Here is a 27,247-nt window from a genome sequence, read left to right as displayed (position 1 = left end):
GCATGGGGCGGGGCGGGACGGTGCTGTGCTGTGCCAGTGTTGGTTGGATGAGGCTGTTTGGTTTGGACCAACGATCTCATAGCGTCTGCTCGAAGATATTTGGTTTGGACGCGGCGACGATGAGCGGGGACCGGGCGGTTCGGTTCCTGCACCGAGCGCTCCGGCATCACGATGCACGGTAAGCAAAGCAATTGGAGAAAGGGTTGTGTAGCCGAGTGGAGTCCCGCACTACGCATTTTGCACCAGTTGGTGGTTGTTTTATCGCTATTTCTGCTCTGCACGGCATGTCGAACAACATTACCCGCCGGGGCAGCCCGCAAAGTTCACAGTTTCTCAGTGAACGGGACAATCATAAACCAACATCCATAAGTGCGGTAGATAGTGCCAAGGAGAAAAGAATGCAGTGTTGCAGTTGCAAAAAACAAACTGCAGATGAAAAAGTGTAAGGTTGGTAGTTTGGTTCAACGATACCACTGTCCAACACCGGTTGCTCTGGCCTTTATGTAGCAATGTTACAACATATTAAGATTTTAAAAATCAAGTCTACAATTTATCCCATCAGATAAAGCATAAAATGAAGTTTAATTTGGCACCAAATTCACTTTAATATCTTCAGTATTAAAAAAGTTATGGCCATTTTCAAACTCGGAACTTAACACAAAAGCTGTGATCGAGGACAGTCTAAAGCTCATAACATTCTTAAAAATTAAGAGAACTGAATGAGATTTTCAGTTATTATAGATTGAAGCATTCTGAAACAAATATAAAACATCTTACTTGGATGACCTGACATTAAAGCATAGAATTAGTTAATTACCTAAGTGTAGTTAATTGCAAAATTGACTGTTGTGACGGAAATAGTAATAAACACCCAGACTGCCTTGAAAATTCAAAAATGTGATATTCTCAAGATCAGAACTTTAATATTATTGTATTATATGCTGTAAGTTATGTAAATAAATTACAATTTCTCGCAATAGACCAAGTCTTTATGGAGAAGATAGTTGCTAGCTGGTACATTGGCATATCATAATCAGTAGCATCATCATACTCCTCAGATTGTAACCAATAAGCAACTCTGTACATCTTGTTTTTCCTCAACTTTTCAATTTTGGCATTGTAAACTACAAGTTTTTGCTCTTCAAACCATGCATGACATGCCTTTCTGTCCACTACTTACCCATTAAGAATGTCCTGTAGATTTCATTTCTTAAGAAAAGGATATATTTTTTAAATAGCCTAAGTATCCAAATAACAAACTAATCCCATTCACACAAGAATTCACAATATAACATTATTTTTAAATCTCACTGTCATGAATTCATGTGTCAGATGGAATTTATTTTTTTTTTGCACAATACATGGGACTAAAACTGATATTTAATATTAAAATATTGGCTATGGGTAGACAATAACACAAAATATAAACGATTTAGATGCTCTTATGATATGATTGTCCAAAAAAAAAAGCATTTAAATAATTTTGCGAGTGGGTTTTTCTGGAAGGCGATCGATTGGAAAGTTGCATTTGCGGTGAATTTGAACCCCATATCTGCAGGATAGACACTGCCGGTTCATATGGAGCCCAATTCACATTTTCGCAACGTAAAATTTGATTAAAGCCATCCCAAGAAGCAAGTTTATATGTAAAATACACGACCTACATTTTGTTTTGTCGCATTCTTGAGATCCGTCACGTTGTAGGCGTTGAGGGCGTTAGAACTGTTTATTTTAATCAAATTATTGAATTGTCTCGCGATAATAAATAAATAAATAAATCGGGTACGGAAGTCGGATCGATTATTCTTCAGCAGCTAGCAGCCCGAGGAAGTCCACCTTCTAGCTTTCTTCTCCCCTACAATCAGTCTTAAGATGGGCGTGGTGGGCAGGTGTGAGGGCTTGGTGGTGCAGGGGGAAGCCCAACTCTGAACGCGGGCCAGTGGCAACAATCCATACATGCTGATTTTTCTAATCCCTCCTAGATCCTTGGAGAAGTGGTTGAAGCGAGAAGACCCCAACCTGGCCTTGCCGGATGGGACCGCAGTCTTGCACCTCGCCTGTGGGCAGGACACGGAGGCTGCACTCTGGTGTGTGAAGCTGCTCCTGCAGCAGGGTGCAGACCCCAACGTCAGGTGAGGCTGGCAGAGTGGGGTGGAGAGAGACACCAGGGTGCAGCGCAGTGCAGGGGATTCAGACAACCACCTTATCTAGTGGTTGGGTAGGCTGGGTCTCTATTCCTTGGAGCGCAGGAGGATGAGGGGTGATCTTATAGAGGTGTACAAAATCATGAGAGGAATAGATCGGGTAGATGCATGGAGTCTCTTGCCCAGAGTAGGGGAATCGAGGACCAGAGGACATAGGTGCAAGGTGAAGTGGAAAACATTTATTAGGAATCCGAGGGATAGCCTTTTCACACAAAATGTGGTGGATGTATGGAACAAGCTGCCAAAGGAGGTAGTTGAAGCTGGGACCATCCCATCATTGAAGAAACAGTTCGGCAGACAATTAGGAGGGATATGGACAAAGCGAAGGTAGGTGGGACTAGTGTAGCTGGGACATGTTGGCCTGGGTGGGCAAGTTGGGCCGAAGGGCTTGTTTCCACAACGTATCACTCTATGACTCTATCTCACATTCTACCACGCCACAGTGTGATACAGTGACAGACCCGTCCCCGTCCCCAATGGTACTGTAACCCAGTGATGTACAGTGACGGACCCGTCCCCACCAGTAATGTACCTCAGTGTTATACAGTGTACATTATTATTATACAGTGACATACCCATCCCCACCAGTACTATACCCCAGTGTTATACAGTGACAAACCTATCCCCACCAGTACTGTTCCAGATGTTATACAGTGACAGGCCCATCCCCACCAGTATTGTACCACATCTACCCCAGTGTTGTACAGTGACAGATCCCTTCCAACCAGTCTTATGCAGTAAATGTATTAATGTACAGTGCGGTAATGGACCTGCTGTGTGTTGGAACAAGATTATCTGCTGAGACCCAGCGCCATTGATGCCTGATCTTACACAATCCTCATGTAGATCGTCTGAGGATCTCACTCCGCTACATGTCGCTGCCTCCTGGGGGTGCATCAAATGCGTGAAACTGTTGCTTAAAAACGGAGCAGACCCGACGCTCGTGGACCAGGTGAGTGTGTGCGGAGGCAGCTCTCCCCTGTGACTATGTAGGTGCTGGCTCCATGTGATCTGACTGCCGCTGCAGTGACCTGAGGAACATAGTCTGAAGTGCAGGGTGCTGAGGGAAGGGTTTGGGATATCTGGCTGTTGCATTGGCAAACCTCTACCTAATCTTGGCTCTTGTGGTAGCAGCCCAGGGAGTCTATGAGGAGGTGTGGGAGGGCGATTATGGGCAGAGTGTAGGGATCTAGGACATGCTATCATGCGTGGTGGGTGGAAGCTGATGTGTGGTGATGAGGGGAAGGGGGAGAGAGGGACAGTCCGGTGGGGGTGAGCTGCAGGCAGTTGGCGACAGAAAAGCGGTCGCAAGGGGTGAGCCTGGGGCCAGTGGACCGAATGGTCACCTCCCACCTGTAAGGTTCTGACAGGTCACCCAGTCTCTCTGCACTTGGGTACCAGTTACTTGTATGTAATAGAGAAACAAGGAAGTGTAGATGCTGGTTTACAAAAAGAGACACAAAGTGCTGGAGTGGGGCAATCTGAAGAAGGGTCCACATCCGAAACGTCCCAATGCTGCCTGAACCGCTGAGTTAGGACAGGACATCAGTGAAGCGGCACAGAAGCGCAGCGGTAGAGTTGCTGCCTTACAGGGCCAGGCACCCAGGATCGATCCTGACTACGGGTGCTGTCTGTACGGAGTTTGTACGTCCTCCTTGTGACCGTGTAGGTTTTCTCCGGGTGCTCCAGTTTCCTGTCACACTCCAAAGACATACAAGTTTGTAAGTTAATTGGTTTCTGTAAATTGTCCCAAGTGTGTAAGATGCTGTTAGTGTACAAGAATGATCACTGGCCAGCATGGACTCGGTGGGCCAATAGGCCTATTTCCATGCTGTATCTCTAAAGTAAAGTCTAAAGGCTAAACTCCCAACTCTTCCTCGGAAAAGCCACGTGGGATTGTTTATCCACCCCGCAGGACAGTGATATAGTACCCGTTGTGAATGGTGAGATGCCTTGTCTCAATTTCCTTCCACTCGGTGGAGTCACTGTCACAAACTTGTACACTCCTGGAGCGGGAGCCATGAGCATAATCTGCGCAGGGACCAAGGTCGGGCGGCGGGTGAGTGGGGGATCTGCGTCACCAATTTCCATCCCCGCCGGACTGATACCAGTGAGGGGTTGGCCAGTGGCTGCTGCAAGCCCTTAGAGCTAACCTGGGGCTGGCAGCCAGGTCGATCTGCCTTCTGCAGCGTGACTCTCTCTTCATTCCCCACCCAGGACGGGCAGAGCGCCGTTGACTTGGCCCGGGAACACGGACACGTGAGGTGCTGCCAGCTTCTGCTGCAGTACCGCGACTACACTGTGCTGGAGGACACGTGGGAAGATGGTCCCGTCTTGCAATACGGTCAGTGTCTACCTTGTGACATTATTTTCACTGATCATGGGGGCTCTCTGGGGCGAGGGTGGGTGGGTGATCGAGTGGGTATTAATCTGTATAAAATCATGAGGGGAATAGATTGGGTGATTACACAGAGCCTTTTACCCAGGGTGGGAGAATCAAGAACCAGGGGGGCATAAGTTTAAGGTGAGAAGGGAAAGATTTAATAGGAACCCGAGGGATAGTCTTTTCACACAGGGTGAAGCAAGCTGCCAGCTGAGGCAGGTACTTTAACAACATTTAAAAGACATTTGGACAGGTAAATGGATAGGAAAGGTTTAGAGAGATATGGAGCCAAACGCAGGTAGGGGGGGAGTAGCTTAGATGGGGCATCTTGGTCAGCATGGACAAGTTGGGCCGAAGGGCCTGTCTGTGCTGTACGACTTCATGACAAACTTTTCTCCAACAGGGGTCACAGTGCTTTGGCAGCTCTCCTCTCTCAGCTGAACGGACAGGGTGAGGGAGACCACAGCCATTCCCTGTTGCCCATTCTCGCACAAGGATGGGGTTGATGTTGAGCCGATCTACGGGCAGGATACTGACTTGGATTTCTTCCTTGTTTGCAGTGGGCTTCCGGAGAGTGAGTAGCGGTCTGCACTCCTTTGCTGTTGGTGCCCAGAGTCGTGTCACCGACGCCCACAGGACCACCGGCCTCCCCAGAGGACGAGAGGAATCTCCCACAGCCAGAGGAACGCGGCACTTCCTGGCCGGCAGTGAGTGGGAGGTGGTGCCCAGCTCCCCTGGACGCGGGCAGGGAGCGAGGAGCAGCTCGGCGGGTGACCCGTTGGGAGAGGTCACGTCAGTCTGGTCCCGGGGTGTATCGGCAGCGGCAGAGTCACAGAGTTCGTGCAACCCCGCCGACAGTCCTGGGGGTGGGGACGAAGACAGATGTGTGGGTGAAGCCAGCGAACCTCTGCCAGAGAGCTGTGTGTTGTCCAGTACACGCCTCTCCAACGCCGGGTGCTGTGTAGAGCAGACTTTGAACGGATTGGACTCAACAGCTGACAGAGCGGGAGACCCGACACCATCCAACCACGACCGTGCTGCATCTCCCCAGCTCCCTCTGGCTTTGAGCCCTGGACCAGACACTTCAACTGACGATGAGAGCTTTCTGCCTCCATCTGCAGCAGGAGCCCCTCACCCTGTGTGCCAGGGGTCCCATACCTCCATCTCCCCTCAGTCTGCGATCAATGGGTCTGATACCACCATCTGCCCTCACCACGACACCCAGCCGCTCCCAGACAAATGTTTCGGTGACCAGTGCTCTCCGCCCGTGCAGCGCGCTGACCAGTCTAGCTGCGTTGAGTGGCTCTCAGAGTTGGACTGTACCTGTGCTCCGTCTGCGAGATCCCAAGCCAGCCAGTTACCCTGGAATCCCCGGCGCATGGGATTGTCCGACTCCGAGCTTCGAACGAGGTCGCCCAGGGGTGATGACACCGATGGGACCTCCCCAGACTATACCCGAGGGCATTTCTTACTTGACCAGGACAAAACGAACAAGGCCGGTTTGGGCTGTGCTAATGCCCCAGATAATGACAACTCGTCCCTCGGCCTCCAGGAGGGGGCTGGTTGCTCGGGGAGCTCTGATCTCACCTATTGCAGCTGTGACAGTGGGTGTGAGGTGTTTGCCAGCGCGATGGTAAGCTTCAGCCGCAGCTACCGGCCGCAGCCTGACCAGGAACATTCAGCGATGCCGCCGGACACGGGCTGCCCCTCAGCACCAGACGCTCACTGCGACGCATCCGCCTTGCGGTGCCCACGTCAAACAGTATCGGACCGGCCCCATCCCCAGCCTGGCCGTGAAACTCCGCAGGATTGCCTGGGCTCCGAGCAGATCCCTCAGTTCGGGGAAGGCGGGGCGATTGGGGAGAGGTCCGGAGACATCCCTTGGACAGAAGGTCTCACACAACCCGTGTGCGGTCTGAAGCCCCTGGCATGGCCTGGCACTGCTGGACTCTTGCCTGGCGCCCAGTCCGACCATGGCAGGAGTAGTCAAGCCGGGGGACCCGCCCTCAACCACAGCGGTCCGTATCGGGATAGGTCAATGCCGGTCGGGGAACTCCCATTAACGCCCGACGGTGAAGGTGGATGGGACTCGGTAATGGCAGCCAAGAGCACCGAGGACCAGGGTCCCAAACAGGAGGATGGTTCAGTGGCAGGTCAGGTGGAAGACCAAGCTTGTCCACGATCCTCGATACATCCCAACCGTTCATCTCCTGGGGAAGGTGTAGGTGACCCTGGTTCTGAGAGGAGGTCCAAGGAGGTCAGGTCTCTGGAGGGAGGGTCGTCACTGGGGCACGAGGGGCAGCTGTCTCCTTTTGTCACCCTCCGCAACAAGAGACGCTTGGCCAACCGGGGGCGGCAGACCCCTGAGTCCTCCCTCTTCGACCAGAGTGTTCCCATGGCGACCCGGACTAGGAGGATCCGCACCCGGCCCGAGAGGGGGGGTGGGGGTCTGTCCGGCTACTCCAGCCCCCAGCGCGACACGTCGGGGACCGGCGGAGACGGGGAACGTTCACCCCCACTCGCCAGCTCCTCCTCCGGAGATGACGCGGACTTCGACACCGTCCCGTTTCTCCGGGGTGAGGGGGCAGCGAGGGGCCGGGGGTCGGCTAGTTTTGACACCGTCCCGTTTGTCTGGGGCAGGGGTGAGGGGTTAGCTGGCACTGCCCAAGGTCAGGCAGAGTTGAGCCGGAACACGAGGTCGACTAGTGGTGTCGGGGGTCCCAGCGGTGCGATGGACTGGGGCGGGGGGTTAGCTGACCCTGTCCAGGGTCAGAGGGCAGAGTTGGGCCAGGGCAGTGGGGTATCCGCTTTTGTCCAGGGTCAAAGTGAGGGGTCAGAGATGAGCCGGGACACGGGGTGGACTGGACCTGTCGAGCGTTACGGTCAAGGGGCAAGGTTGGGCAGGGATGAGGAGTTAGCAGCCCAGGGGCAAGGGGTGGGGTTGGGCCGGGGCAGTGGGGTCGCTGGTCCTGCCCAGGGCCAGATTCAGGGGGTGGAGTCCTACCAGTTTGTGGCATCAACTGGTTCTGCCACAGTCCCGCCCGGTGAGGTGGGTCCCGTGGAGAGGGGATTTGGAGCCTTGTCGCCGTCGTACACTGAGAGTGCCGGTGGTAATGGCCGGGCTGGGACGCCAGTGCTCTCTAACCCCGGGAAACCCGATGGGTGTCTGAGGGTGCCAGCGTTCCCCAGGCCGCTCGGCGATCCGACCCAGGGTGGCAGCAAGGCCAGCGGCTCTGGGCCGAAGGGGTTCGAGACCCAGTCGGAGGGTGGGACTGAGGGTTACCGCCCCCGGTCATGCAGCCCTTCCCCACGGCCGCTCGCGAGCCGTGTCCTGAGTGGGGGGCTGGAATGGCAGAGACCGCAGGGACCCCCGAGGCAGCCTCCCGTCCACGTGTCGCTCAGCGGCGATGTGAGCGAGGCGGTGGAGTACCTATATACGGACACGGAGGGCAGCCACGGCCTGATTGAGTGCTGCTACCCCAGCCGAGAGCCTAGCCTCTGCCACCCCCATGCCCTTGAACTCAGCCTCTGCCACCCTTCTACCCCCGAGACCAGCCAATCCCGCCACCCTGCCTCCGACTCCGAAACCACCCTGGTCTATGACTGGAGGAGCTACCGGAGCAGCCGGGGTGGTCCCGGGGGCAAGGAGAACGTCCAGCCCAGTGATCTGCTTCCAAGCCAGACCAGTTCAAACGACCGGCATCCGAGAAGGACCAGTCCGAGCGGCGTCTGTTCAAGTGACTCCAGTCCAGGGAGCCCGTGTCAGAGCGACCCCTGTCCAAATGGCGTGAGTCAGAGCCAGTCGAGTCCAAGTGCCCAGCCTCCAAGGAACACCAACCCGAGCGGCCCGTGTCCAGCCCTGGCCGAGGTGTCGCCGCGGTTGCTGCTCCTCTCCAACAGCCAGATCCTACAGCAGTTACGGGAATGCGGCCATGATCCCGGGCCCGTCACCGACCGCACCAGGGCCGTCTACTTGCTGCGTCTGCACCGGGCACGGAGGGAACCCCGGCGACTGCCAGCACCAGGTGAGTACAGGCGTGTGGCATATAACATGGTGTGTGTGTGTTACCCATTCCCCCGCGGTGTGTATGTTGCCCGTGGTGCTGCCTGGCTTCTTCCTCACTCTGCGCAGGGTCAGGACTGGGCCTCGGCAGTAGGCATCTGGACCAGGCCCACTGTGGGCACAGAGCCCGCTGACAGAGCGATCCCAGGTGCGGAAGTCCCCTCGCCATTAGGGCGATCGGCACGCCCTCAAAGAGAAGTGGGTCTTCGCGGATGCCAGCGTTTTCCCCCAATGCCCAACCGTCTGGTCGATGGGAGACGTGTTACTGCTGTGTTCCCCTAGTTGACGTGAACAGTTTTGATCCATGGAGGTAGACAAAAGTGCTGGAGAAACTCAGCGGGTGCAGCGGCATCTATGGAGCGAAGGAAATGGGAAACGTTTTAGGCCGAAACCCTTCTTCAGACTGATGTAGGGTGGGGAGAAGAAAGGAAAAAGGAAGAGGAGGAGCCCGAGGGCTGAGGGAGAGCTGAGAGGGGGAGGAGACAGCAAGGGCTCCGGAAAATTGGAGAATTCTATGTTTATGCCGCTAGGGTGCAGACTGCCCAATCATAATATGAGGTGCTGCTCCTCCAATTTCCGGTGGTGCTCACTCTGGCCATGGAGGACGCCCAGGACAGAGAGGTCGATTTGGAATGGGAGGGGGAGTTGAAGTGCTGAGCCACCGAGAGATCAGGTTGGTTATGGAGGATGTTTACAGGCCGTTGTGTGGACGGGCGGGGTTGCAGAGCGAAACAGGCTGGGCCGTGGAGAGGGCTCGGTGTACTGGGGGTCAGCCAGGGCCATTGTTCCCCTGTCCCTGGCCATTCCGGGACAGCGAGGGAGCTGTGACTTCCGTATTGCCTGCCTGACCACTCTCTCTGTTCACAGGCTACAGTCCTGAGCTGGCTCGGAGTTTGGACAAGTACCAGTTCCCGGACTGCAGTCAGGATGAAATGGCTTTAGTGCAGCAATTTGACCAGCCCGATCCAAGTCGCAAGTGGCGGGAGGGTCTGGTCAAGTCCAGCTTCAACTACCTTCTGCTGGACCCCAGGTAAACATGCGTCCCTCTCCAAAGGCAAATGAGAGGTGACTGGTTCAGAGGTGGAATCTTGCAGCCTCACTCTCATCCAAATCATTGATAGATCTGTTCAAAACCTCTTCTGCCCTCTTTCCAAAACCTGCACATACACATGTTGCCACTTTCAGGGAACTATGCACTTGATCCAAATCTGATGAAAACAGATCCAAAGGTTTTGCCCTCGTATCGTGTTCAATGGTGCTTTATGTTTACATGTGCCAACGTACAGTGAAATACTTTTTTTGCACACAGTTCAGTAAAATTATTGCCATACATAATTACAATCCTAGATTAAATACAGAATATATATGTAGAAACACCTACTGATTCCATATGCAAGAGTCGGCAGGGGTAGGCACCATTTTCAAAGTCCCTACTGTAATGGCCATAAATACCCTTTGCAACCGTCGCCTCCATCCGGATCGTCCGTCCTCGTCCGGCCACCTTCGGCCTTCGTGCCCCAGAGAAGCCTCCCGCAGCCGACCTTGGGGGAGTGAAAGGTAAGACCCCTGGTTCTTACCCACACTTTGTACAGCGTCTGCTGCCAGCTTCCGTTCCCGGATGATGGATGGGTAAACATGGGTCTCTCTGCTCCTGAACTACCTGTCATGCTCTGCCCTTAGACTGCCAATGAGCATCGCTTCCCACATCAGAATCGCATTCCATCTGACAAGTGCGTGGTGTTGTTTCACTTTGTGAGGTCGAATCTAACAGGTTTTTCTGGGGGCTACTGGATGTAAGTGTAGTCAGTTAATGGATCTTAACAGCATTGTTATACAGTGGGATCTTGGAGTCCAAGCCCATAACTCGCTGAAAGTGGCAACACAAGTTGATATACTGGTAAATAAGGTGAGAGAGGAAAGGTTTAATAGGAATCTGATAGGTACTTTTGCAAACACAAGATGGTGGGTATATGGAATGAGCTACCAGAGGAGGATGTTGAGATGAGTACTATAACAACATTGAAAATATTTTTGAATTGGTACATGGATAGGGGTTGAGAGGGATATGGGCAAATGGGACTAGCATGGATGGAGCATCTTGGTTTGCGTGGATGCATTAGGTTGAAGAGCCTGTTTCAGTGTTCTTGATAGTATGGTGCGGGGGTCTGGGTCTCAGTCAGAGCAGCAAGTTACATGGAGCATTTCAGGAGTGAAATTAAGAGAGAGAGAGAGATCATGACAAAAGACTACAGATGTTGGGATGCAGTCTGGAATACAGCCCGCTGGAGGACTCAGTAGGTCGGGCAACATCTGTGGAGGTAGAGGGCTGCTAAATGTTTCGGGTCGGGACCCTGAGTCTGGATAGAGATCCCTGCATCCGCGGGGTGGGACGAACGGGTACTTCTCCCCCTATTCCATGTGTGGCTGCAGTAACCAGTGTGTTTTGTTGCTCGCTCCCCCCAGGGTAACGAGGAACCTGCCCGTCCGCTGTCTCTCGCTGGGCTCCGCCGAGTGTTTCCGCACGTTTGTCAGCGCCATCTTTTACGTGGGCAAAGGCAAGCGGGCACGGCCATACTGCCACCTGTATGAAGCACTGACTCACTTCAAACAGGGTAGTCGGAAGGTGAGTGGGAAAGTCTGATTTAAAATGGTTCTGATTTTGCTTTTGAAACTCCTGTAAACAGGAGGGGACGAGCATGATCATTGTTCCACTTGGCTCCCCATTCCCCATGTGGGTTTATCTCGGGTTTCCTCCCACATTCCAAGGACATACAGGTTTGCAGGTTAATTGACTTGGTATAATTGTTAAAAAGCGAGTTTGGTATTCCGAAAACCGCAAGGAATCATGAAATTTGTCAAAGGTCATTTGCCAGAAAGAAAAAGTAGCTATAAACTGTGTATACATTTTTATGTTTATTCATAATTTATGTGTAAAAATATATTTAATCTGAGGAACGGGGGTGCTAGGTAGCGGAGAAGCTGGGTGCAACAGCAAGAGAGAGAAGGTGCAGATGCGAGTCTGGGGAGAGACTGGAACTGCTGTGCACACACAGACCCGTGCCTCATCCGCAGCCAGGATCGAACCCGGATCCCGCAAGTTATGCCGAACTATCACTGGACCACCCCGCCCCCGAGTGTCCCATCCCCACCCAGAGGGCGGCCCCAGGCCCACAGCCAGTGCGGAGAAGAAGCGCCAATCCCAGCTCAACTCCGCCTGCCCTGCTGGGCCAACTGAGATGCCATCCCAGAATGGTGGGACTGTCATATGCTGAGAGAATGGAGCGGCCAAGCTTGTATACTCTGGAATTCAGAAGGACGAGAGCAGATCTTATTGAAACATATAAGATTATAAAGGGTTTGGACATGCTAGATACATGAAACATGTTCCCAATGTTGGGGGAGTCCAGAACCAGGGACCACAGTTTAAGAATAAGGGTAAGCCATTTAGAACGGAGATGAGTAAACACTTTTTCACACAGAAAGTTGTGAGTGTGGAATTCTCTGCCTCGGAGGGCGGTGGAGGCAGGTTCTCTGGATACTTTCAAGAGAGAGTTAGATAGGGCTCTTAAAGCAAGTGGAGTCGGGGGATATGGGGTGAAGGCAGGAATGGGGTGCTGATTGCATTGAATGTCGGTGCTGGCTCAAAGGGCCGAATGGCCTATTCCTGCACCTATTGTCTATTGACAGCCCCGGATTGAAGGAACACTGACCTCCCATGGCCCACAGTTAGCTAGCAGAAGCGCCAATTCCAGCCCAACCCCGCTCCAACTCCCGAGGACCCTGCTGCCCGACGAGCTAGAGACCGCCAGCTGCACCCGCTGTCCCACCCAGTGGCAGCCAGACAACTCCCCAGCGCCAGTGAAAGCCAAGCATCAACGGGATACACACAAAGTGCTGCAACAAAGCAGCTGGACAGGCAGCATCCCCGGAGAAAAGGAATGGGTAACGTTTCGGGTCGAGTCCCTTCTCCAGAGATGTTTCCTGACCCGCCAAGCCACCGCAGCACCCTGTGTGCATCCCTGCCAATGACCGGCCCCAGCTGGAACCGAGGGGACCAACCAACAGTCACTGGACAAGGAAAGAGGCCGAGCCAGAGCCGAGCGCCCCCGCTCCACGCCGGCTGCAAGTCTGGGGCCCGCTGGCACCTCACCAGCCCAGGGCCACCCCGGACACCTCTGGTCGCCCCCGGACAGGGACGGGACACCCAGAAGGGGATGAGGCCGACCCAGCAGCAGCTCAACAGCACCGGAGACGCGGGCCCAACCCCGACCAGGTCTGCACCCACGCAGCAGCACGATTCCGCTTACTGACCGAAACGTAAAGCAATAAAAATAACCAAATCATCGTAGCTTTATACAAAGGAACAATAAATACAATTATTTCATAGTTTGAAAGCAGCATTTACTTACCTAGAAGAATCAAAGCTGGAAAATACGGATGAAACGAAGGTCTGTATGTTCACAAGCTGCTCCGCTACCAACAATGTTTATGGCGATGACCTATGACCTGGGCATGCGCTGTCGGAATACCGAACTCGCTTATTGTCCCTCGTGTGTAGGATAGTGTTAATGTGCGGGGATCGCTGGTCGGCGCGGACTTGGTGGGCCTGATACCCGACACATCTTTAGCCGAGCTCCTCCACATTGCCCGCGGCCCATGCCCTCTCCCCCATTGCCGGTATCCCTCGTTGCCAGGTACTACCCCCTCCCCCTGACATGCGGATGCTCTTACAGATGAACAGCCGGCTGCAGCACATCGTGGAGATCTGGGGCTCGGGCTGCGGCGTCATCTCTCTCCACTGTTTCCAGGGTGTGATCCCGGCCGAGGCCTACACCCGTGAGGCGTGCATGGTGGATGCGCTGGGTGAGTGCGGGGACTTGGGGAGATTAGAGGCAGGGGACGAGGAGTGTCGGGGAGGAGGAGTGGGTCTGGGGAGAGTCGAAGAGACAGCACTCGGAAGTGTCAGGGGATTGTTGAGGGGAGCGGGGTATGATGAGTATTGGGGAGGAGGTTGCGGTATGGGGGGGGGGGGAATATTGGGGTGAGTGTGTCTGGGGTATCGGGGTGGGGTTGTGGGTACAGTTGTCATTGTGGGGCGTGTCGGGGGTGGGGTGGTTAATGGGGTGTCGGATTGGTGTACCGGTCAGTGCTGTTAGCCCGACCGTCTCCCGATCCGGCAACCAATGTCAGGGTGCCAGTGTGGGGAGTGGCAATGGGGGGGTGCGGTGTGTCAGTGTGGGGTCAGTACGGTGTGTGGGGGTCAGTACGGTGTGTGTGGTCAGTACGGTGTGTCAGTGTGGGGTGGGGTGTGTCAGTGTGGGGTGGGGTGTGTCAGTGTGGGGTGGGGTGTGTCAGTGAGGGGTCGGTACGTGTGCCGGGTTGGGGTGCGGTGGGATACTGGTCAGTGCCGCTAACCCTGCCTTCTCGCCGCCAGGCCTGGAGATGCTGACCAACAGGAAGCGGGGCAACTACTACGGCGTGGCCACCACCTGGTCACAGCGGCGCCGGCGGCAGCTCGGGGTACTCATGCTGCGGAGAGCCATGGACATCTTCCTGGCCGAGGGCGAGAGGCAGCTCCGGCCCGCCGACGTCTAGACCCGGACAGGGAAGTGGGGGGGGGGGGGGTGTCGGCGGGCTGGAGCTGCCTCTCGCTGCGGCCCGGCCCCTTTCACCAGGGCTATGTGTGACTAGGGGCAGAGGGACAGCGCTCCTGCATTTCCTGCCGATTTCCATCACTAGTGCCCATTCTTCCCGGGCCTGCGGATTCCGAGACCCCATCCCACCGTGCGTGTGGAAGTTTTAACGTTTTTATAGTTTTATATTGTTTTTAAACACTCACCCTATTTACTCCCTGGAGGGGTAGGTGGGTCTGGTGCTGATGGAGGCGGCCTGGGTAGAACAACAACACACTTCCCCCAGACCGGGCGTACCCGATGCAGTGGCGCCATCGCCATGACTTCTCCTGTTTCTCTGCCTTCCTCTACCTCACAGCGCCAGAGACCCAGGTTCGATCCTGACCTCGGCTGCTCTCTGTGTGTGGGGGCTTCCTCCCATATCACAAAGAAATGCAGGTTTGTAGGTTAATTGGCTGATGTAAAATTTTCCCTCGTGTGTAGGAAATGGATGAGAAAGTGGAATAAAATTGAACTAATGGTGATCGATGGTTGGCATGGACTTGGTGGGCCGAAGGGCCTGTTTCTATGGATGACGAGTGATGGAGCTGTGCTCACTCCAGGCCATGTTAAAGTTTGTGAGCGGCACTGTTAAACTAAAGTTATGATTTATTTTTCAAATGTGTTGTCATTTTGAGAAAGCAACAGACTGCGGTGTTAACGTCGGTGTCTGCCCATGTTCGCTGTTGGCCGTGAGTTTCTGGGCAGGTGGCGTGCAACGGGCAGTGCTGCTGCTTCCCTCCCGGTCCGAATACTGTCTGATATTTGACTGTTCTTCCTGTGGTGGGGTGTCTCAAGTCGATAGATATTTTTAAGGTGGATATTGATAGATTTGTGATTTGTAAGGATGTCAGGGGTCACGGTATGAAGGCAGGAGAATCGGGTTGAGAAGGAAAGATAGATCAGCCATGATTGAATGGCGGGATAGACTTGATGGGCAGAATTACCTCATTCTGCTCCTAGAACTTATGAACGTTCGCAGAATATTGTGATTTGGCTGCAGTTTGTCCAGCACACGTGATATTTGTTCCGTTGTCCGATCCTGTTCACCTTCCAGTCAAGCACGTGTCACAAACCGACTGCAGAACATGTTTCCCGCTTCACTGCACAATTACCTGCAGTTCTATAAAGCAATGCAATGGAAATGGTGGAACTTAGGTCTGAACCCCAATCCACGCGTTGCAACCTATCACACTCGGATCTAGCCAGGACCCTCTCCCTGAAATCTGGAAAGGCTCTTTCAGTTTTTACGCAGTTCAGGCTGTTTGTCCGGCAGTGATAACCATGCGTGATTAATTAAGGTCCGTGTAAATGGCAGTGGTTTCATACCTCCATCTTTTACCTGATATAGACTAATAGTAAAACTATTAGTATGAGAATTGAGTATGAGAATCAAAGTATGAGAATCGAGATGTTCAGGGGGTTTATACATACCCTGATAGATACCTTGGAGTGAGTTACATTCTGGCATTTAATTGAGGATATCCAGGACGAGAGTTTGGGATATAGGATGTGTGGAAAACAACTCTGGTTGCTGGTTTATACCGAAGGTAGACACAGTGCTGGAGTAACTCAGCAGGCAGGCAGTATCCCTGGAGAAAGCCTCTCCAGAGAAACTGCCTGACCCGCTGAGTTACTCCAGCACTGTGACTATCTTAGGAATATAGGATAGCAGGTTCCTGGGTGAATTAGACACAAATGTCATTTGGAATGGTGTAAATATAGAGTGAATTATAGTCCTGAATACGGAGTGTGTTTCCCATTGGAACTTTGCCACGAGATGCCAGTGATGTAAACTGCAAAGATAGCAACTAATTGAAACTAATATTTGAAAGTCCAAATCGATAGTTCCCTTGGCAGTCTTCCAAGCATCCATAATTTAAGTAAAATAATAGACACCAAGAGATTAATTGAGTTCAATATATTCCATGTTATAATACATACCATATAATATAAATATTACACAATAGCACTCACTGGGAAGATACTGGAGATAACTGACATTCTGTATATTGTATAACAGCACATTGCATTAGGTACTGGAGACAATAGCAAATTAGGGCCAGCACCACCTCCCTCAGAACACTGCTCGGACTATCTGCTCGAGATGGGCGCAGTCGGGGACCATGCTGGTGATGGCTGTGGACTGGCAGCGCAGAGCCTAGCAAAGACCACCTGGCTTGTGGCAGTGGAATGGTTCAGTGTAACCTCCTCACTGGACACTGAACTCCAGCCCGAGGGAAGGTGACAATCAGCTAGAGCAAATTCCACTCTTCCAACTCCTTGCCCAACATTCAACGATCGCAACAAGATTAAACGAGCTACAAATCCTGTGCGTGTGGATGGTCATATTGGCAGTGTTCGTACCTTATAGTGCAGTGTCTATACATTGACCACTATCCCTGTCTATACACTGACTGTCACCTCAGTCTGTGGAGTATCCATACATTGGCCACCACTACAGTCAGTTCAGTGCCTGTAGACTGACCACCACCTTGATCGGTCCATGCAGTGACCATACACTGACCAACATCTCAGTCAGTGCAGTGTCCAGATATTGACCGACACCTCAGCTGGAGTTCTTGGCTCCTCTGGTCTGGTTGGGTATATTCCAGAACTCGTCACATCCCAGCACACACCCACCACCTTTGACTGCCTGTCCAGTCTGTGCACAACTCAAGCCCATCTGTTACCTGGTAGTGTGACTCCTGAAAGCCATCCACCTATTGTCCCCACCTCCATCTGCAATACTTCTGATAATCAATCAAAGTGTTTTAAAAAATACATTGTTTATTTAATGATGTCCATTCCTCACCATCATCCTGGAGATTCCAAATAGTCCTGTTTGTTGTAACTCTGGTAACACAAGAAATCTCCGCTCTTTCGAATAATTGAGTTTCACATTACCTGGTGAGTTTTTCTGTTTTAAAAAAAATACACAGCTGATGATAAACCGCACACACATAGCTGCCGTTTCTCGAAGTATACATTGTACAGGGTTAACTCTGACCAACTCCCAATGCCCAGGTTGAAGCCTGAATACAGGCCGAATTCCCTCGGTCCATGGCTCCTCGCCGCATGTCACAAACAGCCTTAAGCTGCGACCATCCCGACAGTTCCCCACAATCGGCCTGTCAACAATAGCGTTTCCACCAAAATTGCTGGATGATTAGTTGCCCCGTCGACCTTCTTTATTTGGTGCTCTCCTCCCTCTGGCCATTCTCGGCCGTCTCGCCCGCACTGACCTCCGGCTCCCACAGCAGGAACTCGTGAAGCAGTGTGTTCACCGTCTCCGGGCACTCCATCATCACCATGTGGCTGCCCTCGTCGATGATCTTCAGGAAAGCAATCAGCAGGATCTGTGGGGTGAACACATCGGTTATTAACTCAGCCCTGCATTGATGTGGCCTCAGACTCATCCCCAGCTGGGTCCAAGCCCCTCGTGAGCATCAGTTCTGAAGGAGCCTCATATAGTCCACTGTGCTGCCTCTCCAGTGATGCATTAAACTAGTGCCTCTCTGCAGACCCAAAGCTGTGGCAGATCTCCTTATGTACCTCGCCCTTAATCAGTGCCACCAACGTAAATGCTGCAAACACCCCTGCAGGGCAATAGACGATTGATGCAGGAATCTTTGAGCCAGCACCGCCATTCAATGTGATCATGGCTGATCATCCACAATCAGGGGTTAGAAGGGGTGTCCAAGACGTTGAGCGGAATAGAGGGAGGAGGGAGGAGGGGGGGGGCGCACAGATGGAGGGATAATGGGCATGCTAGGGGGGAGGAGTGATTAGGAGGGGAAGGTAGAGGGGGTGATGGGGCATGGTGTGATGATGGTGGAGGGTGTGAGGGGAGGGGTTAGGATGCAAGAGTTGGGTGGGTGATGAGAATGGGTCGGGATAGGAAGGATGAGCTGGTGGGAGGGGGTGAGGATAGGGTTTGGGAGGATCCCGTGCCGCACTCTCACCTCGGCCATGCGCTGGTCCTCTTCGATGGGCACGAACCTGTCGTGCAGCCCATGAAGCAGCAGCACGGGCACGGTCAGCTCGGCGTGGTACACCTCGTCACCCTCCGGCCAGTACTGGCCGCTCATCATGGCCCGCAGCACGAAAGAGGTCACCTTAAAGGCATTGCCGTCTCGCAGCAGCTGCTTCTCCTTGGCCCCCTGTCGGGCAAACGCCGCCCTGGAACAGAGAGACCGTCGGCTGAGAGCGCATTGCTGTATCGCGCCTTGGGAAACAACAGTCGCACCGCGGCGGGCCACTGACCGGTCAAATGTTCAACTACAGGCGCGGGGATCGGCCGACTGTTCACTGCTGACCATTCCACTACAGGACGAGGACAACTAAATGTGGCTGCCCCTCCGCGCTTCCCAGTGGGACCGGCCCCGCGCGGCCATACGATGCCCGTGCGCCTCAACGCGACCTCGAGGTCGCGTAATTTGCGTGCCAAGGACACGTAAGTGGGACAGGCCCTTTAAACTACAGGTACGAGGATTAGCCGACTTTGCAACTGCAGGCGCGGGGACCTTAAACTTTAGAAAGTTGTTTACGTGGAAACAGGCCCTTCGGCCCACCAAGTTCGTGCCGACCAGTGATGTCCCCGCAGACTAGCACTATCCTACACACTGGGGCCCATTATTTTACAGAAGCTCATTAACTTACAAACCTGCACGTCTTTGCAATGTGGATGGAAAGCTGAAACTCCACGTGGTCACGGGGAGAACGTGCAAACTCCACCCGCAGTCAGGATCGTACCCGGGTCTCCAGTGCTATAAGGCAACAAGTCTACCGCTGCGCCACCGTGCCGATCTGTTTAACTACAGGCACAGGGGCCGGCCGAGTGGAAAACTAGCCTAGGGATAATTTTGGATTGTTTTCTCTGGAATGCCAGAGGTTTAGCTGAGACCTGATACAAGTATATGCGATCATGAGAGGCACAGATAGGGTGGACATATCAAATACTAGCTTTAGGATGAAAGGGGCAACGTTTAAAAGAGAATTGCGGGGCAGGTTTCTTACAATGGAAGTCATGGGACTTGCTACTGGTGTTGCTGGTTGAGGCAGATAGTCCCATGGATATGCAGAGAATGGAGAGATGTGACTGTTGTACCGGCAGAGATTAGTCTAAATCTGCATCGTGTTCAGCAGAGACATTGTGGGGCAAAGAGCCTGATCTTGTGCTGTATTAATCAATGCTCTATGAATCTTTGGAGACTCTGGCTCCAAAATCAATCGAATATCACGGAAAAAAAAACATTAAATGCTGGGGGCACTCAGCTTGACACATGAAGTATCTGCGGAGAGAGAGGTTTATAGGACAGCAGTTTTCAGCAACATATATTTTTTGCTTTTCAATAATTTACGGGGACGTTTTTCAAAATTTGCTTTCATCGTTTGTTGATTTCCAAAATATCTGAGACAATAAGGCGGCAGCCGAACAAGGGGCGTTGATGAGGGTGACTCCATTCTTTGAGCTGGACCCACGATCCCAAGGAGAGATGCTGGAATCTGCATCTGCGGATGCTGGAATTTTGCACAGAAAACAAAAAGCTGGAGCGACTCAGTGGGTCAGATGAACCTCTGGAGATAGGGGATGTTTTCGGTCGGGACCCTTCTTCAGACGAAGGGTCGCAGGGAGAACATAGAACAGTACAGCACAGGAACAGCCCGCAATGTTTGTGCCGAACATGAGGCATATTTAAACTGATCTCAACTACCTGGACGTGATCTATACCCCTCCATTCCCTGCACCCCCATGTGCCTCAATAAAAGTCTCTTAAACACCACCATTGTATCTCCATCCACCACCACCGTCCCTGGCAATGAGTTCCAGGCCCCGCCACTCTGTGTAAAAAAAAATACTTGCCCCACACACCTCCATTAATTTCTCCCCTTTCACCTTATAGCGATGCCTCTAGTGCCAGCCATTTCCATTCTGGAGAAAGGGGGTTCTGACTGTCTACCCTATCCGTGAGTCTCATAATTTTATATATTCCTATCAAGTCTCCCAGCACCTCCGATGTTCCAGAGCAAACAATCCAAGTCTGTCCAACCTCTCCTTGCAGCTGAAAACCTCTAATCCAGGCAGCATTGTGATAAACCTCTGCACCCTCGTCAAAGCCTCCACACCCTGCCTTGTGATGGGGCAAATCCAACTGCATGCAACACTCCAAATGTTGCATATCCAAAGTCTGAAGGAGCTGCATCATGACTTCCTGACTTATGTTCAATGTGCCTAACAATGAAGGCACGCGTACCATACTCCTTCAGCGAGTTAAAGATGATCCCTCTACATATCAACGCTGTTAAGTGCCTTGCCAACTGCAAAGTCCCATAGATAGTATGGGAGCCTGCAGTGCGCCCAGTCGCCCCAAACATTCGCCCCTCGCTGGTCCTTACTTACTTGAGGAAGCTCCAGAGCAGGCAGGGCGAGAGGCAGTGCAGCACACATGAGGGCAGGTTGAAGATGGAGCAAAGGCTGGGCTCCAGGGCTGTCGGGCCGCCGCCGTTGATCATCACCACCTTGTGTACCTGGTCAGGATACTCGTGAGCCAGGAACGTGCAGAACGAGACGCTGTGGGAGAGATATCTCAGGTGAACGCTGAACAAACAAGCCCCAACCACCCCTTCCATGCCACAGGGGGAGCCTTCCTCAACACTCTCCCCTCACCTGCCTCGAGTGGACCCAGTTCAAGTCCCACACACTTCCTCCGCTCCTCTCCTCCTCTACCCATACCTTCTCTCCACTCCAATCCCGCTTCCTTCTACTCATCCCTCCCCTCCCCACCTTTCCTCTCTCCCCTCCCCACTACTCCCACCTCTCCTCTCCCCATTACCATCCTCTCCCCTCCCCTCCCCTCCCCTCCCCTCCGAGCAGCCGGGCACAAGCATTGGCAGAACATCAGACGGTGAGCTGGTGGGGACCACAGCCTGGCCCGGTCCCCAGTAACGCCTGTGTGATCACCAGTGGCCGTGCCAGGTGCTATAAGCAATGTGAGTTTGCCCCTCAGCTGCCCCCTGTTCTCCTCACGAGTGGCGGCAGTCGTCAGTGATGGAGACCGTGTGCGGGACAGTAGCTGGTTTGCCCCGGCCGGCCCAGCCTGGGGGAGTGTAGGGGATGGGAAGGGAGAGGCTGGGTGCCACCTACCCGTAGGAGTGCCCGATCAGGACGTTCCGCTTCTTGGCGTAGCGTTTGAAGATGGCCCTCATGTCCTCGCGGAGGGCGTAGAAGGTGTAGGCAGCGCCCACCTTGGGAGCGGTGCTGGCCCCGTGGCCCGCTAGGTCCAGGGCTACCACCTCGTAGCCCAGCTTGCCGAAGAAGTCCAACTGCTCCTTCCAGATGTCCAGCGAGCCGCCCACCCCGTGGATGAAGAACAGCACCACGTCCGAGTGCGTGCCCTTGCAGCTGGTGATGTGCTTCTTGCAATCGATCGTCACCGTCCGCTTCGGCCTGCGCCTGCGACGCTTGGCTTCACTGGGCTGCGCGGTGGTGGCACTGGGCTGCATTGGAGCTGTACTGGACTGCATGGGTGCTGCATTGGGGTGCACGGTGGCGGCACTGCTATGCACTGGCGCTGCGCTGATCGGCGCGGTTCCAGCGCGTGGCTGCACGTGTGCTGCGCCGGGCTGCACGACTGCTGTACTTGGCTGCACGGGAGCCGCACTCTCGGCGGGGGCGCCAGGCTGCGCCGCTGCATGGGTGTCGGAGAGCTCGATCTCCAGCGTGCTGTCGGGGTCGCCGCTGCCGTTGCGACAGTGCAGGATCTCGGAGCGCACGGCGTCGCTCAGGTTCTCGATCACCACCTGGCCGCCGCGGTAGATGCAGATGCGGCGCCTGCAGTGGACCACACCGCGGCCCGGCCGGCCCTCGCACCCCTCCGCCCGCTGCTCCCCCGTCCGCACCGGCATCACGTGCTTGACCCGCAGCACCCGGCCCGGCTTCACCTCCACGTACTCATAGCCGTCCGCAGACTCCACGCTGTCGATGGCCCCCACCACGTTCAGCGGCCGGCCCGTGATACAGCACAGGATGCCCTCCGTGATGCTGGTCAGCATGTTGGTCCTGGAGGGTGGGGGGGGGGGGGGGGGGGGGGAGGGAGACACGCAGTGAGACGGGGCAGCCCTCCCCCTATCACATCCACCCCACACACTGCGACCACCCACCACCCTCGCGCACTGCCTGTACAGACCGACTCCCCACCCTCTCCAACTGTCCAAACAGTCTACACACTCCAACCACACACCACCCCCCATACTCAACCGCCTCAAAGCTCCCCGTACCCATCAGCACCCCACCCACCGACCACCGACCACCTCACCTTCCCCCATCCCCTCACCCTCCCCCAACCATCACCACTCCACCCTCCGACATTCCACCAACCCACATACACCAACCACAGACCACCCCACATACTCCTCCGCCCTGACACTCCCTGTACCCAATCTCCACCACACCCTCCGACCATCCACCACCCAACCTCTCATACTTACCACCCCACCAGCCAATACCCTACCCTCTTTAACCCATCAATACCCCACCCTTTCTGACCGTCCATCACCTAATCCTCCGAACATCCACCAGCCCACACACACCACCACCACATATACTCCAGCCACCACCATCCTACACACTCTGCCCATTACCACTCCACACACACCGGCCACACACCATCACACACACACACCACCACCTACCTCCATGCACACTCCAACCATCACCACCACGCAATGCACTCCACTCCACCCACCACCACCCCACACACTCCAACACCCCACACACGGGCCAACCCCACCACCGCTAATTCTTAACCTCCTCTGCTCCAGGGAGAACAGACTCAGCCTCTGTTTTACGTTTCACTGCCCACAACATCTGTCCCACCAGCTGTTATCTCAGATCCTGCATGTGGACACCTTCCTCCATGGGCACCCTGCACCTTGCCCCATAGACAGGGCCATCCTTCTCCAGGGCTCAGGCAACAGGTAATGTCTAGAATATTTCTCTCCCCTTCCATCCATACCTCTTCCTCACTTCTCTACGTTCTTTATCTGACACCCCTTTGTTCCCTTTCCACCCCCAGCCTTTGTCACTTACTTCACCCATCTGCCAATCACTCCACGCTCCCCTCCCCTCTTCCTATCATGTGTATGAAGGAACTGCAGATTCCGGTTTTCACCGAAGATAGGCATAAAATGCTGGAGTAACTCAGCAGGTCAGCCAGCATCTCTGGAGGAAAGGAATAGCTCATCCCACTTATAATTTTTCTCTAGAGATGCTGCCTGACCCGCTGAGTTACTCCAGCATGTTGTGTCTATCTTCCACCGAGAACTTGCTTTGTCCTGCCCCCAGCTCTCTTTTACAGCTCTTCCTCCTACTCCATCATTTGAAGACGGGTCCCACGAAACGCTGTCTACCCATTCCCTCCACAGATGCTGCCTGACCCGCTGAGTTCCTTCAACACTTTGTATTTTGCTAGAGGCTCCAGCATCTGCAGGCACTTGTGTCTCCGTCTAACATTTGGGCTGTACGGCTGTGGAAGTGCTGCAGCTGAACTTATCGATGCAGAACCCACCCGGCCTCACTCTGTAGAGGATCCATAATTCACTGACAAACATAATGAGTAGGATTCTTTCACCGACTCCCCCCCCCCCCCCCCCCCCCCCCCCCCTTGTGATATTCTTACACTGAGCCCTCCTCTGTGTCCATCGGGTGTGGAGACAAACTCTGATGATCAACGAGCAGCTTCAGCTGAGGTTCACGTATCTTCCCCAACACCAGAGACCCTTACAGGTAGCCTCCCGCTGACTCTTCAGGCCAAAATTCTGCACAGTCCACCCTCACTGAGCTGAACACATCAGAGGAAGCTTCACTTGATATTCAATCAGAAACCACATTTTACCCAAAATGATAAAAACGATATTGAGATGGCAGTTTGTGTAACTTACACAATTTACCCACGTCTGTATACTGTCCCATCACACCCTTGTTGCCCCATCACATATTCCTGGAGTCAGACACACAGTGAAGTTTCCTCTACGGCACCCAGACAACCGAACGGCCCTCTCATCAGCTAGTGGGCAGTCCTGACCTCCTATCTCATTGGGGACCTCTGAACTACCTTTAATCGGACTTCAATGTTATATCTTGCACTAATGTTATACGATTTATCCTTTATCTGTGCATTGAGGACGGCCTGCTTTACAATGTCCCGCTCCTCGAGTCTTGGCAACATCCTTGTAAATCTTCTTTCCCCTCCTTTCATAGTTTAAGGATAAGGGGGAAATCTTTTAGGACCGAGATGAGGAAAACGTTTTTCACACAGAGAGTGGTGAATCTCTGGAATTCTCTGCCGCAGAAGGTAGTTGAGGCCAGTTGATTGGCTATATGTAAGAGGGAGTTAGATGTGGCCCTTGTGGCTAAAGGGATCAGGGGGTATGGAGAGAAGGCAGGTACAGGATACTGAGTTGGGTGATCAGCCATGATCATATTGAATGGCGGTGCAGGCTCGAAGGGCCGAATGGCCTACTCCTGCACCTATTTTCTATGTTTCTATGTTTCTATGTTTCTAACTCTCCCATCAGACACTCCAGGGATCAGACTCCGAGTGAAGCTTCATCTACACCATCCGATCTCACTCCCTGGGTCAGACACAGAGTGAAGCAGCCCATACACTGTCCCATCGCACAATCCCAGCGTCAGACACGGGATAAAGCTCATCCCACACAGTCCCAGCACACCCTGCCAGGGTCAGATACAGGGCGAAGCTCCGCCTGCATCGTCCTGTCACACACACACCCGGGACCAGACAGCCTCCACACCGCTCGATCACAGTCTTTGTGCAGGGGCAGCACGGGTCAGACAGGGTTAATTCTCCTCTGCACGGGGTGGCCGTGAGCCCGGCCCCATCACTGTGTTCGACAGTTGCAGCCATTTCAAATGCTGACGGTCTCAATGAGGGGGTCTGTCAATTTGATATTCGGCGCAATCTGTCTTTTGATTTCTGTACGTGGTCATGCTACACATAGATGGTTCTACAGATGTTCGGCGAGGGTCACGTCCCACACGCTATGTCAAGCTGATGATGGCCGGAACGGCCGGTCGGTGGGGAGGTTTGCACAGACATGGGGCATCTGTCCCGGCACGGCCCGGGGGCGGCCGATCGGTGGGGAGGTTTACCCGGTCTTGGGGCACCTGTCCCTGCATTGCCCGGGAGTTTTGCACATCTGTGGAGCGCGACTGCTCTGCGATTTTCTCCCGATTTCAGGCATGCGACGACCTGCCACACACGCACAACCCATTCCCGGGGCATCCCTGCCAACCCTGTCTGACCATCTCTGACAGATTTCATTTTTCGTCGAACGGCTGGCTCTTGGTAAAATATCAAGCGGTTCGGTTCCAGGCCGATTCGCCCCGTTCCTGATTTTCACATTGCAGCCACCTGCCTAATCCCGAGAGATTAACTCGATGGCGTTTGTTTCCGAGCGCCAGAAACAGGCGGCGCTGCATAACCCACAAATATATATAAAATCTCAAAATAAATCCACAATTTGTATTTATTATGTAAACTGCAATAGCTTCACACTTTGCACAAAGGTATAAAATCCCCTGTGGTTGTGTTGCAGAGATAGAAATACGCGTGCATTCTGGAATTATAACATTCGTTGTTTTTTTTTTAACAATGCACACGAAGGGTATATTGAAGATCTGCGTTATTGGTTAAAAAAAATAGCAACGATCGATGCAGGACGACGCACCACGGTTCCCGAGGTTGGAGACGGCTCAACGCCATAAACCGATTGTAAATTTGAGAAATGCAATCAATGAATAGAATGGCGCTGAAATAAACTGCAACATATAACATTGCTCTCACCTCATTCATAAAAGCAAACTCCACGGGATGTGCATGAAATTGCAACCACCGCACGGATTCCAGTGGACGAGATTAATTATTGCAAACGTTAAATGGAACCGAGGTTACGGGCAAGGTGGTAGCTCGATGATTTTCCGCTCGTGGTTTACATTGCGCCGGTTGGGCTTGCAATCCTCGCTACAGGTATGAAGCGAAAACTGCTGCCCGTGTCTCCGCGCTCCCGTGCCTCCGCGCCCCGTGTTTGCGCGCTCTCGCGTCTCCGCGCTCCCGCGTATCCGGATCATCTCTCCCTTCGTCCTTGGCCGCTGCAGAGACAGCAGCCAATTCTCACCTCACGTAGGTGACTGGCGTCGCTGCTGGCCAATAATCTCACAGACCCCGGGACAATCCTGTCAACAAGAGGAATGTGGCCAATTAGCACCCCCCCCCCCCCCCCCCCCCCCCCCCCCACCCCCCCCCCCCCCCCCCCCCCCGGCGGCGGGCGATGGAAATGCGGCAATTCGCACCTCTTGCTCCAGTATCTTTGCTTCGCACTGTCCGCTGGCCAGCTCTGCTCGCCTGAACCTAACCGCTCCTCCGGCCCGGCCTTACCTCCGGCCGGTTCTGCTCACATTCCCACTCCGGCCTCCCCCTCCTCTCCAGCCGGCTCTGATCGGCTTGCACCCGACCCAGCCCGGCCCACCCCTCCGGCCAGCCACTCACCAATCTTCAGGGACACTGGCACCGGGCAAACTGGTCCTTTAGCACATATATGGTGGTGGGTGTATGGAACGAGCTGCCATATGAGGTAGTTGAGGCACGTACTACAGCAACATTAAAAAAACAGTTGGACGGGTATATGGGGCAAACGCAGGCAGGTGGGACTAGTGTAGATGGGGCATCTTGGTCAGCATGGACGAGTTCGGCCGAAGCGTCGGTTTCTGTGCTGTATGATATAGACTCTAAGACTAGAGAAGGGTCTCGACCGAAACGTCGCCTATTTCCTTCGCTTCATAGAATCTGCCTCACCCGCTGAGTTTCTCCAGCATTTTTGTCTATCTTCAATTTTCCAGCATCTG

The 27,247-nt window shown here is 53.6% G+C and overlaps 2 protein-coding genes across 2 annotated transcripts; one reads left to right on the top strand and one right to left on the bottom strand.

The window, feature by feature from the left end:
- Positions 1-20: 20 nt before the first annotated feature.
- On the top strand, positions 21-16,092 carry ankle1 (ankyrin repeat and LEM domain containing 1). The gene is made up of 9 exons (XM_055658242.1): positions 21-178; positions 1,983-2,132; positions 3,051-3,156; positions 4,422-4,548; positions 5,148-8,612; positions 9,518-9,680; positions 11,114-11,273; positions 13,384-13,513; positions 14,085-16,092. Exons 1-9 carry the CDS (start codon positions 48-50, stop codon positions 14,243-14,245), a joined length of 4,593 nt encoding a protein of 1,530 aa, XP_055514217.1. The 5' UTR covers positions 21-47; the 3' UTR covers positions 14,246-16,092.
- A 136-nt stretch (positions 16,093-16,228) lies between these two features.
- On the bottom strand, positions 16,229-26,545 carry LOC129711201 (protein ABHD8-like). Its single transcript, XM_055658674.1, has 5 exons — positions 26,190-26,545; positions 21,470-22,384; positions 20,726-20,896; positions 18,288-18,504; positions 16,229-17,681 (listed from the first exon to the last, which is right to left on the bottom strand). The coding sequence occupies exons 1-5, from the start codon at positions 26,192-26,194 to the stop codon at positions 17,514-17,516; spliced, it is 1,476 nt and encodes a 491-aa protein (XP_055514649.1). The 5' UTR covers positions 26,195-26,545; the 3' UTR covers positions 16,229-17,513.
- Between the last annotated feature and the right edge of the window lie 702 nt (positions 26,546-27,247).

The sequence above is a fragment of the Leucoraja erinacea genome, chromosome 29, assembly GCF_028641065.1.
Source record: "Leucoraja erinacea ecotype New England chromosome 29, Leri_hhj_1, whole genome shotgun sequence".
Lineage (NCBI taxonomy): Eukaryota > Metazoa > Chordata > Chondrichthyes > Rajiformes > Rajidae > Leucoraja > Leucoraja erinaceus.
The sequence above is the reverse complement of the archived record's forward strand: the minus strand, read 5'-3'. Positions and strand labels throughout refer to the sequence as shown.